The 11787-nt window shown below is 42.8% G+C and overlaps 1 protein-coding gene across 2 annotated transcripts; it reads left to right on the plus strand.

Annotated features, from left to right (window-relative positions):
* The first annotated feature begins 2097 nt into the window (after positions 1-2097).
* On the plus strand, positions 2098-5822 carry SEC61G (SEC61 translocon subunit gamma). Of its 2 annotated transcripts, none has more exons than XM_048950891.1 (4): positions 2098-2200; positions 3416-3515; positions 4677-4779; positions 5714-5822. In XM_048950891.1, the coding sequence occupies exons 2-4, from the start codon at positions 3422-3424 to the stop codon at positions 5721-5723; spliced, it is 207 nt and encodes a 68-aa protein (XP_048806848.1). In that variant the 5' UTR covers positions 2098-2200; positions 3416-3421; the 3' UTR covers positions 5724-5822. The 2 variants fall into 2 exon arrangements, with proteins under 2 accessions (XP_048806848.1, XP_048806847.1); XM_048950890.1 differs by lacking the exon at positions 2098-2200 and adding an exon at positions 2219-2545.
* Positions 5823-11787: the final 5965 nt, after the last annotated feature.

An 11787-nucleotide genomic window follows, 5' to 3' on the forward strand; every position in this document is an offset into this window, starting at 1 on the left:
ACTCAGCCACTGACTCAGCAAAACTCCTGCTGCATTGGCAGATACTCTCAAATAATTTTCAAGACATCTTGAGAGCATCTAAATTCAGAGATACTGCATCTCTGCTCTGTGAACAGGATGTCCCATCAGAGTTTCTCAGATTCATCACCTAGAAACTGAAATAGCCAATAATTCTAGAACTACTCCAGGTTTTTTCTTGAGTGACATGCAGAGCAGAGATCTGTGGAGGCACAGAGAAAAGGGAGGTGTTTAAAAATATCTTCAACAGAGTAGGAAGAAATGTATAGTAACAAAAGAAGTTCTGGTCTTCTGAGGTTCAAGAGCTATTCCCATAAAACCTTCCACAACCAATTTTTAGTTCTCACATACTCAAGCTCCTCTGCAATCTCTAATGCTCAAGTCATTACATACTTAGAGTATATTTCTGTTTATCCACATCCATTTCAGCTGCTGATTACTCCCTGCTCCAAGCAGTTAGCACTTGTGGGAATACAAGAAAAACTCAAAGCAGCAGCTGTGGAGCAAGATAAACAGCATTAGAACCAAGAACACCTCTAGAAGAAGAAAGAACGTCTCATAGCTCTGACTGGATAAGCACCTGCATGAACGGTTGAAGAGTGTTTGTAGAATGCTCTGCTGACATGTAAAGGTGGATGGGAAAGTTGTAGGGGCAGATGGGAAGGCTAGAAAAAGAAAACTTGTGAAGGTTTATAAGTGATGTGAGAACTTGTAATAAACGATTTGGGCCGTTCACATCTGAGTCCATGCATCAGACGCTGCAAGTCTTGGGCCACAAACCAGGTACATAGTACATTAAAATAGCACAAAAAAAGGGGAGCATAGGTTATGCTCTACAAACTGATACGCACAGGCTTGCCAAAATTAGGTAAAGCAAGCTTTCGTGCTAAAAGTGAGACTTTTAATTAGTGTTTTGACACTAGAGCCACGCATCTGAACTGTTTGCTTATGGTTACTGAGAAAGTATTTTGGTCTGTCATCCTGGATGGAAGTGGACTGCAACTATGTTCAATGCACTTGAAAGATGCTTTACTTGCACTTTTGTTGCTTCCAACGTATTTCCTATGTGATTGAGTCTTACGAATAATACACACAACCACTATACATTTTTGGAAGCTGACTTTAAATGTCTGAATGTGCACCAAGCACCAAAAAAAATATTTCTGCTGATATAAAAGAAACTTCTGCTACAAAAAAAAAAAAAAAAAAAAAAAAAAAAAGACATCCCTTCATTTTCAATCCAATTTTTTTCCACAGAAAAAAACAATCATTGTAAGATTATTTCTAATTTTTTTATTTCTTTAAAAAAAAACAACAAAAAAATGGGATGATATTTAGTATTTACTGCCACAGTACTGTTGTTATTATGAAGGATTAGTTAACCTTTTTTAATACAGAAAATTAGCCACTTAGCCTAGCACCCGTGCAGTGAACAGAGACATCCAGAGACTAGATCAGCCTGCTCAGAGCCTGGTCCAGACCAGCTTTGAATACCTCCAGGGACAGGACTTCCACCACATCTCTGGGCAACCAGTGCCACACTGGTTTTGTTGTAAAACACTTCTTTCTCATAGCCAGTCTACATCTCCCTTCTTTTAGTTTGGAGCCATTTCTGTCAACACAGGCTCTGCTAAAGTGTCCCCTTTTTTATAACCCTCTTTTTAATACCAAAGGGCCACTATTAGGTTCCCTGGAGCCTTCCCTCTCCATAACCATCTCAGCCTGTCCTTGTATGAGAGCTATTCCATTTCCCGCATCATTTTTGTGGCCCTCCTCTGGACACACTCTGACGGGTCCGTGCCTCCCCTGTGCTGCAGACTTCAAATCTGCACGCAGCATTGCAGAGGAGGTCTTAGCAGAGGGCCAGGATCATCCGCCGACGGCACTTCTTTTAACGGCTTTCCGTGCTGCGAGGGCACACTGCTGGCCACCGTCACCCATACACTTTTTCCCTTTCTCCGAACGGCATTTGCTACAGGCATATTGCTTTATTTCGCATCACAGCGCTTCCAGAGCCCAGAGCAAAGCCAAACGCAGCCGCTAGAAACCCACACAAACTTCCGCCGCGCCGCGCCCCTCCCCACCGCGCCGCCGTACGCAGGAAGGCATGTCGCGTGGTGACGTCATCACGCCGCGCTGCAGTACGACGTGGCTTTTTTGTCGGAGCGGCTGGTAGTGGCCGGTGAGATTTTTTTCCGGGCTCTGAGCGGCGGGGGAAGCTGCTGCTGGGGGAAGGGTGCTCGGGTGCTGCTTTTCTGTGCTCCTCTGTGGGGATCTGAGCGAGGTGGGGGCCGAGGTTTTGTCTCGGAGGCCGCCGTGCCGGGCGCGGCCGTCTACCGTCGCGCACTGCCGCGCTGGAGGCTCCCGAAGCTTGGAGCGCTCCGTTACGGAGCGTGGCCGCAGCTGGGCCGGGGGTGCTGGGTGAGCTCTGAGCTGCTGTCAGAGAGACCACTATCGTCGAGCGCAACGCCAGCGGGACTGCAGCCCTGCTGGTAGCAGCGGCTGCGAGCAGATGCTTACTCTGAGGGTGAGATCAGACAGTGTTATTTCTCTGTTCTCAGCAGCCCTCCAGCAGCTTTAGGATTAAGGATTTAAGTTGTACACTCTCCAGTTAAAGAGAGACGGGGACCTACCGCACAGGGCCCAGTGGAGGGTATTAAAGATGGTCGGGGCTTGGAGCATCTCCTGCTTGAGGAAAAGCTGGGGCCTGGGTCTGTTCAGTCTGGGAAAGACAGAGAAAATCTTGTCGATGCTGATAAATTTCTAAAGGATGAATGCTAAGAGGCTGGGGTCAGGCTCTTTTTGGTGGTACTCAGTGATAAGATAAGGGACAATGGAAACACATTGGAACACGGGAAATCCTGTATAAATATAAGGAAAAAACTTTACTGTGGTAGTGGTGGAGGACTGGTCAGGGAGGCTATGGGCTCTCCTTGTCTGCAGGTTTTCAGAACTCACCTGCACAGTTCCCTGTGCAACCTGCTGTGGAGAACCTGCTTTAGCAGGGTGATTGGACTAGATGACCTCCATGGGGTCCTTTCCAGTCCCTACAGTTCTGTGATTTTTGTGAAGTGGGAAGCCTCTCTCTGTTTAGTAGCCTTCAGTTATGTTCTTAGAAAGTGCAGGATGCAAACTGGAACTCTTGTTCTCCTTTAGTACACTCTGAGTCACAGCTTTATATAATATTTATTTATTTGTAAGCCATGGTAGGTTCTTATGTATTGATATGCCTTTAGAAGGTGACTCCTCTTTACAGAAATTGAAGTCTAGTTTGTTTGGCTTTTTGGTAATCTCAAGCCTACTCAAATTTTATAGTTAACTGCTGTTTATACTTCTAAAATAAAACAATTTTTGTTATGTGTGGCACCATGTATACTAAATTTGTCTATCTTTACAGGCAGCCATGGATCAGGTAATGCAATTTGTGGAACCCAGCCGTCAGTTTGTAAAAGACTCCATACGACTGGTTAAAAGGTGCACTAAACCTGACAGGAAAGGTATAGTTCCCAGAATATAATGCTTATTTCATCATCTATTGTGCTTTGCATCTTTCTGCATGTTACTGATTTTCATTCATTTGTTAGGAATGTTTCTTGGATTTCACTGTGTGATGCAAAGTTGAGCAGCATGAATAAATTTTCATTCTGGTTAGAATAAATCTGTATTTGTCCTTTTTTGATATGTTGTCTTGTTTTAGTACCACTGTCACATACACCTTATGAAATAGGCTGAGTAGCTGAAATTAGCCATTCTGAGATGGGCAGATAATATTTTCACTGATCGGGTAAACTAATGTGAGAAGAACTTGTGCAGACTTGAGAAAAAAAAAAGCTACAGTAGTCAGATCTGATAGACTGCAGTCAGTTCGAGGAAAACTCTGAAGGAAATTCTGCTTGTTACGTGACCTTGAAGGAAATACTTTCATTTTAGGATACTCTAGATAGGATTGCCTTTTGCACTGCTGATTCAGTGCTTCATCTTCAGTGATTACCTGACTGAGATAGGAAGAAATTTGTTTCTGGAAATGTAGAAGATTTTTGGCCTGTCTGTAAGGCATTGTAGCGAAGATATAATTATCAGCAAGATGTCAGTGGTGGTTCTTAGAGATTGTAGTTAGGATGAGATCAGTAAGGAACCTCATTCATTTTCTAATTGGCAGGGTATTTACGAGCTGCAGACCTCCTTAGTCTACCTTGTGGTTCGTGTCTTAAAATAATTGGAAGCAGCATGTAAGTGCTATAATGTTGCAGGTTACTTAAGTAGGTGTTGTGTTGTGACATATCTTACTGTAGCTTTTCCATGATTGGTTATGTATTGGGGATTATTTTCAGGACTTGTAGGGGTATGAAGGGATGGTGATCCATCACCATAAATATGCCATTAATTGTTATGGGATATATCAAATTCTGTTTACTAATTAAACAAACAAAAAATCTGCTCTGTGATTTGTGGAAAACAAATTCGTTTCTTAAAATATTATCCGTCTTTTGAAATAACATCTTAATTTCTCAACCTTAATGCTTTTTTTGTGCTTGAACTTCTTCCTGCTAACGTGCTACTGTTTTCTGAAAAGTTCTCTCTACAGCGAACCAGAGCGAACATCTCCTGTATGCCATACATGAGGCTTCCTAAACTGAATTTTATTTTTGTATTTGCAGAATTCCAGAAGATTGCAATGGCAACAGCAATAGGCTTTGCAATAATGGGATTTATTGGCTTCTTTGTCAAGTTGATCCATATCCCAATCAACAACATTATTGTGTAAGTAAATACAAAACTTATTTTTGCCAGTCTTTACATCTGTTGTTAGCAAGCCATTCGTGTTGCTTCAAACTCTTTCATGTTTTATTTTATATAAAAATTATTTTCATTATATTTATTATTTATGTTTATTATTTTATATATAAAAATATATACGTTTATTTAAAAGTTCACATTTTAGTGTAATATGACAGGTATTTGTGAATATTCAAAGAACTTGATCATGAAATAGGTGATTAGTTTTGGGTTTGCATTCTAGCATGTTGCAAAGTATTAGATCCATAGTTTTCCAGTTTCTTTTCAAGTATCTGCTTTGAAACTGAATGTCAAATATTTTGATTTCAAGTTCTGCAGTGTATGCGTATTCATAGAACAACCACCTTATTTAGATGTTGCATACTGATACTGTTTCCAGTTTATGAGTATCCAAAATAAATTGCAAGAGGGTAAAATATAGAATTCTGTGGTGGTTTTGGAAGATGGCAGTGCACAGAACAAAGATGATACTCTTTAATTTACTAAGTGACTAGTTTGATTGGAACTCCTTGCTTTCTGTATAAATGCATTCTATAAAATTTTAAAAACCCTCTGGGATGGATGCTGCAGCATAAACAATTGGCAGCAAATGTACTCGCACGTTAGTGGCGCCAGTTAAAAGTTTTCATGTTCTCCAGAGTTGAGGTAATCCCTCTTGTAACAGTGTGATTTCTAGCCTGTGTGGAATGGGTAAAATACTACTCTGTGATTATGCAACATGGCTAACTTATGCCTCTAAGAGCTGTTCTCTAAGCGAAGTTAAATGTTTGAATATAGGAGAAAAGCTAAAGTAATGTTATTCCTAACAAGGCAATGTTGGTAGTCGAAATTAGACTTCAGGTGGAATCGCTTGATGATGTTTGGTTGGTTGAAACTGATTATTCTGCTCTCTTGACAGAGGCGGCTGACTGCTCATCATGAAGAATGATACATCGTGACATTTGCTGCAAAAATTTCACGAGTGTGTAACTTGTTTGCTATTAAACAGTTTTGGGTTTGCAAACTCAGTTTGGGTTTTCAAATGTTCTTGACAACTTACTTATCTTCCCAAGGGCATGCAGTTATATCTGTCTACATTGCAGCTTTCTTAGTTTTTAAATAGTAGAGTGTTTCTTGTTACTTCTTCCTACTATAATAGAGTAATTCTTGAGACATTCCTAGTCCATCTACCTGTTTAAAGCCAGGTCAGTACTGTACTTGTGCAGAGCTATTCAATGTACAGAACATCCCACTTTGCAGAAAAGCAAGACATTCCCATGGAGACAAATTTCATAATTGCACTGATCATCTCAGGTATGAACAGAAAAGGAGTGAAGTCAATTATGTTTAACTCTACCTTCTGGAACTTCAGTTTTGATGTGACTGTAGTTCACTGCTGTTGTTAGACGTTGCTCAAAAACCCACTGCATTTCGGTTTAGATAAAAGGTTCAGAGTATTTTTGACAAGCTAATCAATACTCTCATTACATGAATGATGCTAAAGGAACTACACTTACACAGCCAGTTTGGACTTGGATATGTGCTACATATTCCAGTAGCTTCCCTGCAAGAGTCAGAACTGTCTGCTTAATGCTTTACACTTCAGGGCACTGATCACTCAATTTTTTCTGCACTGCATTATGTTCTGTTTTGGTAACAGTTACGTTGTGATTGGTCCTTGCCTAGTGTTTTCTTCAGGTTTTGGTTCTGGTTTTTGTTTTTTGTTGTCAAACCATTTCTTCTCTAACAGCCTACCATGCTCAATAAGGGCATTCTTTACAGAATCACAGAATCGCCAAGATTGGAAGAGACCTACAAGATGATCCAGACAACCATCCACCTATCACCCATAGCTCTCACTAAACCATGTCCCTCAACACAAAATGCAAATGTTCCTTGAACACCTCCAGGGTCAGTGACTCCACCACCTCCCTAGGCAGCCATTCCACTGCCTGACCACTCTTTCAGAGAAGTAGTATTTCCTGACATCCAGCCTACATGTCCCCTGGCACAGCTTGAAGCCATTCCCTCTAGTTCTATCACCAGTTACACGAAAGAAAAAGCTGACCCCCAGCTAACTGCAACCTCCCTTCAGGTAGTTGTAGAGAGCAATGAGGTCTCCCCTGCGCCTCCTCTTCTCCACACTGAACAATCCCAGCTCCTTCAGCCATTCCTCATCAGGCCTGTGCTCCAGACCCCTCGCCATCTTTGGTGCACTTCTTTAAACCTGCTCCAGAGCCTCAATGTCTTTCTTGCAGTGAGGGGCCTAAAACTGGGCCCAGTACTCGAGATGTGGCCTCACCAGAGCTGCGTATAGGGGGACAATCATTTCCCTGTTCCTGATGCAGCCAGGATGCTGTTGGCCTTCTTGGCCAGCCAGGCAAACTGCTGGCTCATGTTCAGCTGAGCATCAATCAACACCCCCAGGTCCACTTCCTCTACGCAGTCTTCCAGCCACTCCACCCCAAGCCTGTGGTGTTGCCTCGTGTTGTTGCGGCCAAAGTGCAGGACCCAGCATATGGCCTTGTTGGAACTCATCCCATTGGCTTCAGCCCAGCTGTCCAGAACCCTCTGTAGAGCTTCACTACCCCCAGGCAGATCGACACCTGCAACCAACTTGGTGTCATCTGCAAACTTATTGAGGGTGCACTCAATGCCCTCATCCAGGTCATCAATAAAGATTTTGAAGGGGACAGGCCCCAGCACCAACCCTTGGGGAACACTGCTTGTGACAGGTCGCCAGCTGCATTTAGCTCCATTCACCACCAGCCCTACAGTCGGTTCCTTATCTAGCCAAGAGTACCCATCCAAGCCATGGGCTGTCAGCTTCTGCAGGAGAATGCTGTGTGGGAGACAGTGTCAAAGGCCTTGCTGAAGTCTAGGTAGACCACATCAACAGCCTTTCCCTTGTCTACCAGACAGGTCACAGATCATAGAAGGATATCAGTTGGTTAAGATGGACCTGCCCTTCGCGAACCCGTGCTGGCTAGGCCTGATCCCCCAATTGTCCCGCACACGGCACGTGATCTCCCTCAAGACAATCCAGTCCATAACCTTCCCTAGCACTGAGGTCAGGCTTACAATTAATTAATTAATAATGCAATTAATTCTTAATTAAATAGAGTAAGAATGGCAGGTCCCCACATTCACTCTGGCAATCAATTTATGTCAGGCAGGTGCATTACAGACCTTCATCACCAAAGAGGCTATTGGAAGAAAAGCTAAAAAAAAAAACAGTGCAGGAGGAGAAAGTTATTCAGCTCTCTTTCCCTGTATGGACTAGCTTAGTCAGCAACCTGTTACTATACTGTCACTATCAATACTTTCAACAAACTCATGTGGAAGCCTTTTTCCATGCAGACCCTCTGCAACTGCAACCATGCAAAAGAATTATTCTGCCCACGAGCATTTCACTTTCCTTTCTTCATATACTGGGAGAGGAACTGGCTTCTGACAAAGTGGACCAGCTTGGTCTCCATGCAGAACATGGTGATGGTGGTAGCTGCAAAGCACAGTGCTCCAATGCTGATGTGAATCAGTCTTGCTGGCCATCCCTTGTTGCAGCAGAAGGATGCCTGAATCAAAGGAAACAAGCAGTTGAAGGAAAACCAGTCACCACAAGGTAGGTAAACTGTTACACTACAACATGAGGTCCAGTGCCTCTTGAGACCATCCCACCACAACCATCATGGGGAGCATGGGCAGTGGATGCAAGAAGCATTTGTCACATGCACCAATCCTACAACAGATCATCCTTTCTAGTCACAACACTTGCTTTCTTTAAAAAAAACCAACAGAAAAAAACAAACAACAGAAAGTCAAGTGGCAGAAAACAAGTAATCTAACCTGATAGATGTGGAAGTTATTTGCCATAGCAAATGCGTTAATCAGTATATCAGGAAAACTCTGCTGATGCTGTGCACACAAGTCTGCCATTTTGCCCCAAGCTATTCAGCTGCCCTTCAGAAAAAGGCCATTGCCTCCCATGCCAAAAATAAAGCTCTCCTTTCTAAGGCATTGTGGATTTTCCACCTGTCACAATTTTGTACTCTGTAACATTATTACCACCTCTGTAATAACTGGTCTGTGCAATTACCACACTGTAACCTCAGTGCAAGTAATAAGTGCACTTTGAGCCATTTCTGTTTTGGTGGTTGTTTTGCTTGGTTTTTGGTTTTTTTTCCCCCTCCACTGCTTTTTTTTTTTTTTTTTTTTACAGAATTTTATGACCATTTCTTTGCACTGTCACAATCAGTTATCAAGAAGTAAGAACATGGATTTATGGGCAGACAGCAGAACTGTTTTACTTATTAGATACATGGCTCCCTGCCACCTGGAGAAAGCATTGCAAGCAGGCATGCATCTGAACTGCATGCATCAGTATAATTGCATGTCTGTGTTTAACTTTTAATAGATCTATACGCAGCCTTGCAAGCCTGTAGTGGAAACCTCCTAGGCTATGCTTATAAGCCTGTTCTGTTAATAGTATTTCTTTCCTTCTGGCAACAAACTCATCGGACAAACCCTCGCAGTGAAAGGAAAATCCTGAGGCGGATACTTACCTCTGAGTAAACAAGAGCTGTGCAATTTGCCACGATTAAATCCTGCAGAGCTGTGCAATGTGTCACCATTAAACCCAGAAGGGCTTTGCAATGTGCCACCATTAAACCCTGCAGGGCTGTTCCAATGCGTCACCATTAAAGCCAGCAGAGAAGTGCCAATGTGCCACTATCAAATCCAGCAGAACTGTGCCACCATTGAACCAAGCAGAGCTTTGACACCATTAAACAAAGCAGAGTTGTGCAATGTGTCATCATTAAACTCAGCAGAGCTGTACCAGTATGCCAACTTAAAACCAAGCAGAGCTGTGCCAATTTGTCACTGTTAAACCCAGCAGAGCTATGCAGTATATCACCATTACACCAAGATGATCTGTAGCAGTGTATCACCAGTGAGAAAGGATCTCTTCTGGAGCATCTCTACCTTTTCCCTTTCTCTCCCTGCTCTTCCCAGGGCATGGATCTGTGGGTCTCTTTTCTCCTTTGTCACAGACACAAGGCCAAACCAGGCTGAACATTGCACTGTATGTAATGCATGCCTCTGGGGCCAGGACCACGTCCATCAGCCCAGGAAACAGAGCTGCTCTCCTCACCAGTAATAGCAGCTGGAGGAATCACAGAATCACAGAATGGCCAGGGTTGGAAGGGACCTCAAGCTTCATGAATCTCCAGACCCCCTGCCACATGCAGGGCCACCAACCTCCACATTTAGCCTCCAGACCAGGCTGCCCAGGGCCCCATCCAACCTGGCCTGGAACACTTTCAGGGACGGGGCATCCACAGCCTCTCTGGAAGAAAGTGTCTTATTGCCTACATCAGTGACATTGCCCTGTCTGTCTTCTCCAAGTTACAGGAACTTTCTCTGCACAGTGTTCAGCATCCCATGCCTTTTGAAGTTGATGATTCAAGGGAGGGAACAAAATTCTAAACAGTTTGCCTGTGATTAGTCGGCGAACTGCATGCAGTGAATTTAGAGTGTTGTAGCAAGATAGGCATCTCCAAGGGATTTTTCTTTTATCGTTAGGTCTCTAGAAGTGTCCCTTCTCTCTCTCAAAGTGACAAGTTCACTCAGCTGTTGAAGAGCGAGGCTTTTTCTGTTCTACAGCATTTTTTCTATGCCCTCATCCTATTTCCAGTATAGAGCGTGCATGTCTGTGCAAATGTGGCCTCTGTAGGGCACCATTTTGTTTCTGACTGACATCAAGATTACATAAGAGTTTTTTGCCTCCTCAAGTGTTCTGTGCTTTGACCAAGAACCATCTGACTATTTATGGGTACCTTTTCAAAGCAATCAGTAGAGATTTATATGCCTGGCCACGGTGATGGTATTAGAAACTACATTTTGGTTCACAGCTTTTAGGCTCGACACTTTATTGATCCCTTTTCTACTTACGTACCTGTGGATGAGCCCCGTACTTCAAAATCTGTATCATCAGGATCTCATTTTTGCTTGTGACACAGCACATCTTGTCACACGCAGGCCTCTATGCTGCAGAACTTCTCTGTGTCATGTCTATACAGAGCTTGCACAAATTCTCCATTTTCCCCTAGAATTCTTGATGTTCCACTTGGTGTTTTCCAAACCTACCCTCTAATCAAGCTCTTATTACTCTTTCTTCCTGCTTCATGTAGAGCACCACTGCAAATTGTTGCCACTGGTCTCATAAGGTCTGCATTGTAGTGGGCTTGTGTGTGAAATTTTGATTATTGTTAAAAGAAGACTGCTTCTTACTAGAAGATCTGTGCTGCTTATTCTATAGCAGTGGAGCCTTTTGGTAGGCGGATGTGCCTTTAGTTACAAAATAGCTAAATAACTTCTAGAGATCACCAAGCCTGATGTACCCAAAGCTTGCCTGAGACAAACTTTGGTTTTTGAGGGTTTCCTTGGAGATATGCTGGGTGTTCTGATGTTACTGGATGTTTTGTAGTGATATGTAGTGATAAAATCCTTAAATTATGGTACTAAGAGGAACATGAGCCTATCTTCACATCTTCCAAGAGGTAAAATGGAGTTGCTTTTAGACTTCTGCACTTAGATAATTATGAAAAGTGTCTATTCTGATTAGAATATCCCAAGGTTGATCTTCAAATGTTTCAGTATATTCTTTCTACTTTCATCATAAGCACATAAGCAGGTATCAGGGAGATTTTTATTTGCATGATGTAGAATATTTAGTATAGGCAACTGCAGAAGTCAAATGAAAAGATTAGAGCTATTTAACATTTTTACTGTGAGTGCAAGTGATAGTTAGATCCATCTTTTAATGCATTCTGCAGCAAACTTGTTGACACTATTGACATGAAACCTCCTAGTAGTGAAAGAAGTATGATCAGCAGGCCAGAGGATGTGATTCTGCCCTTCTACTCTGCTCTTGTGAGACACTACCTGGAGTACTGTGTCCAGTTCTAGAGCCCCCAACACAAGAAGGATATG

Source organism: Lagopus muta, chromosome 7 (assembly GCF_023343835.1).
Source record: "Lagopus muta isolate bLagMut1 chromosome 7, bLagMut1 primary, whole genome shotgun sequence".
NCBI classification, from domain to species: domain Eukaryota; kingdom Metazoa; phylum Chordata; class Aves; order Galliformes; family Phasianidae; genus Lagopus; species Lagopus muta.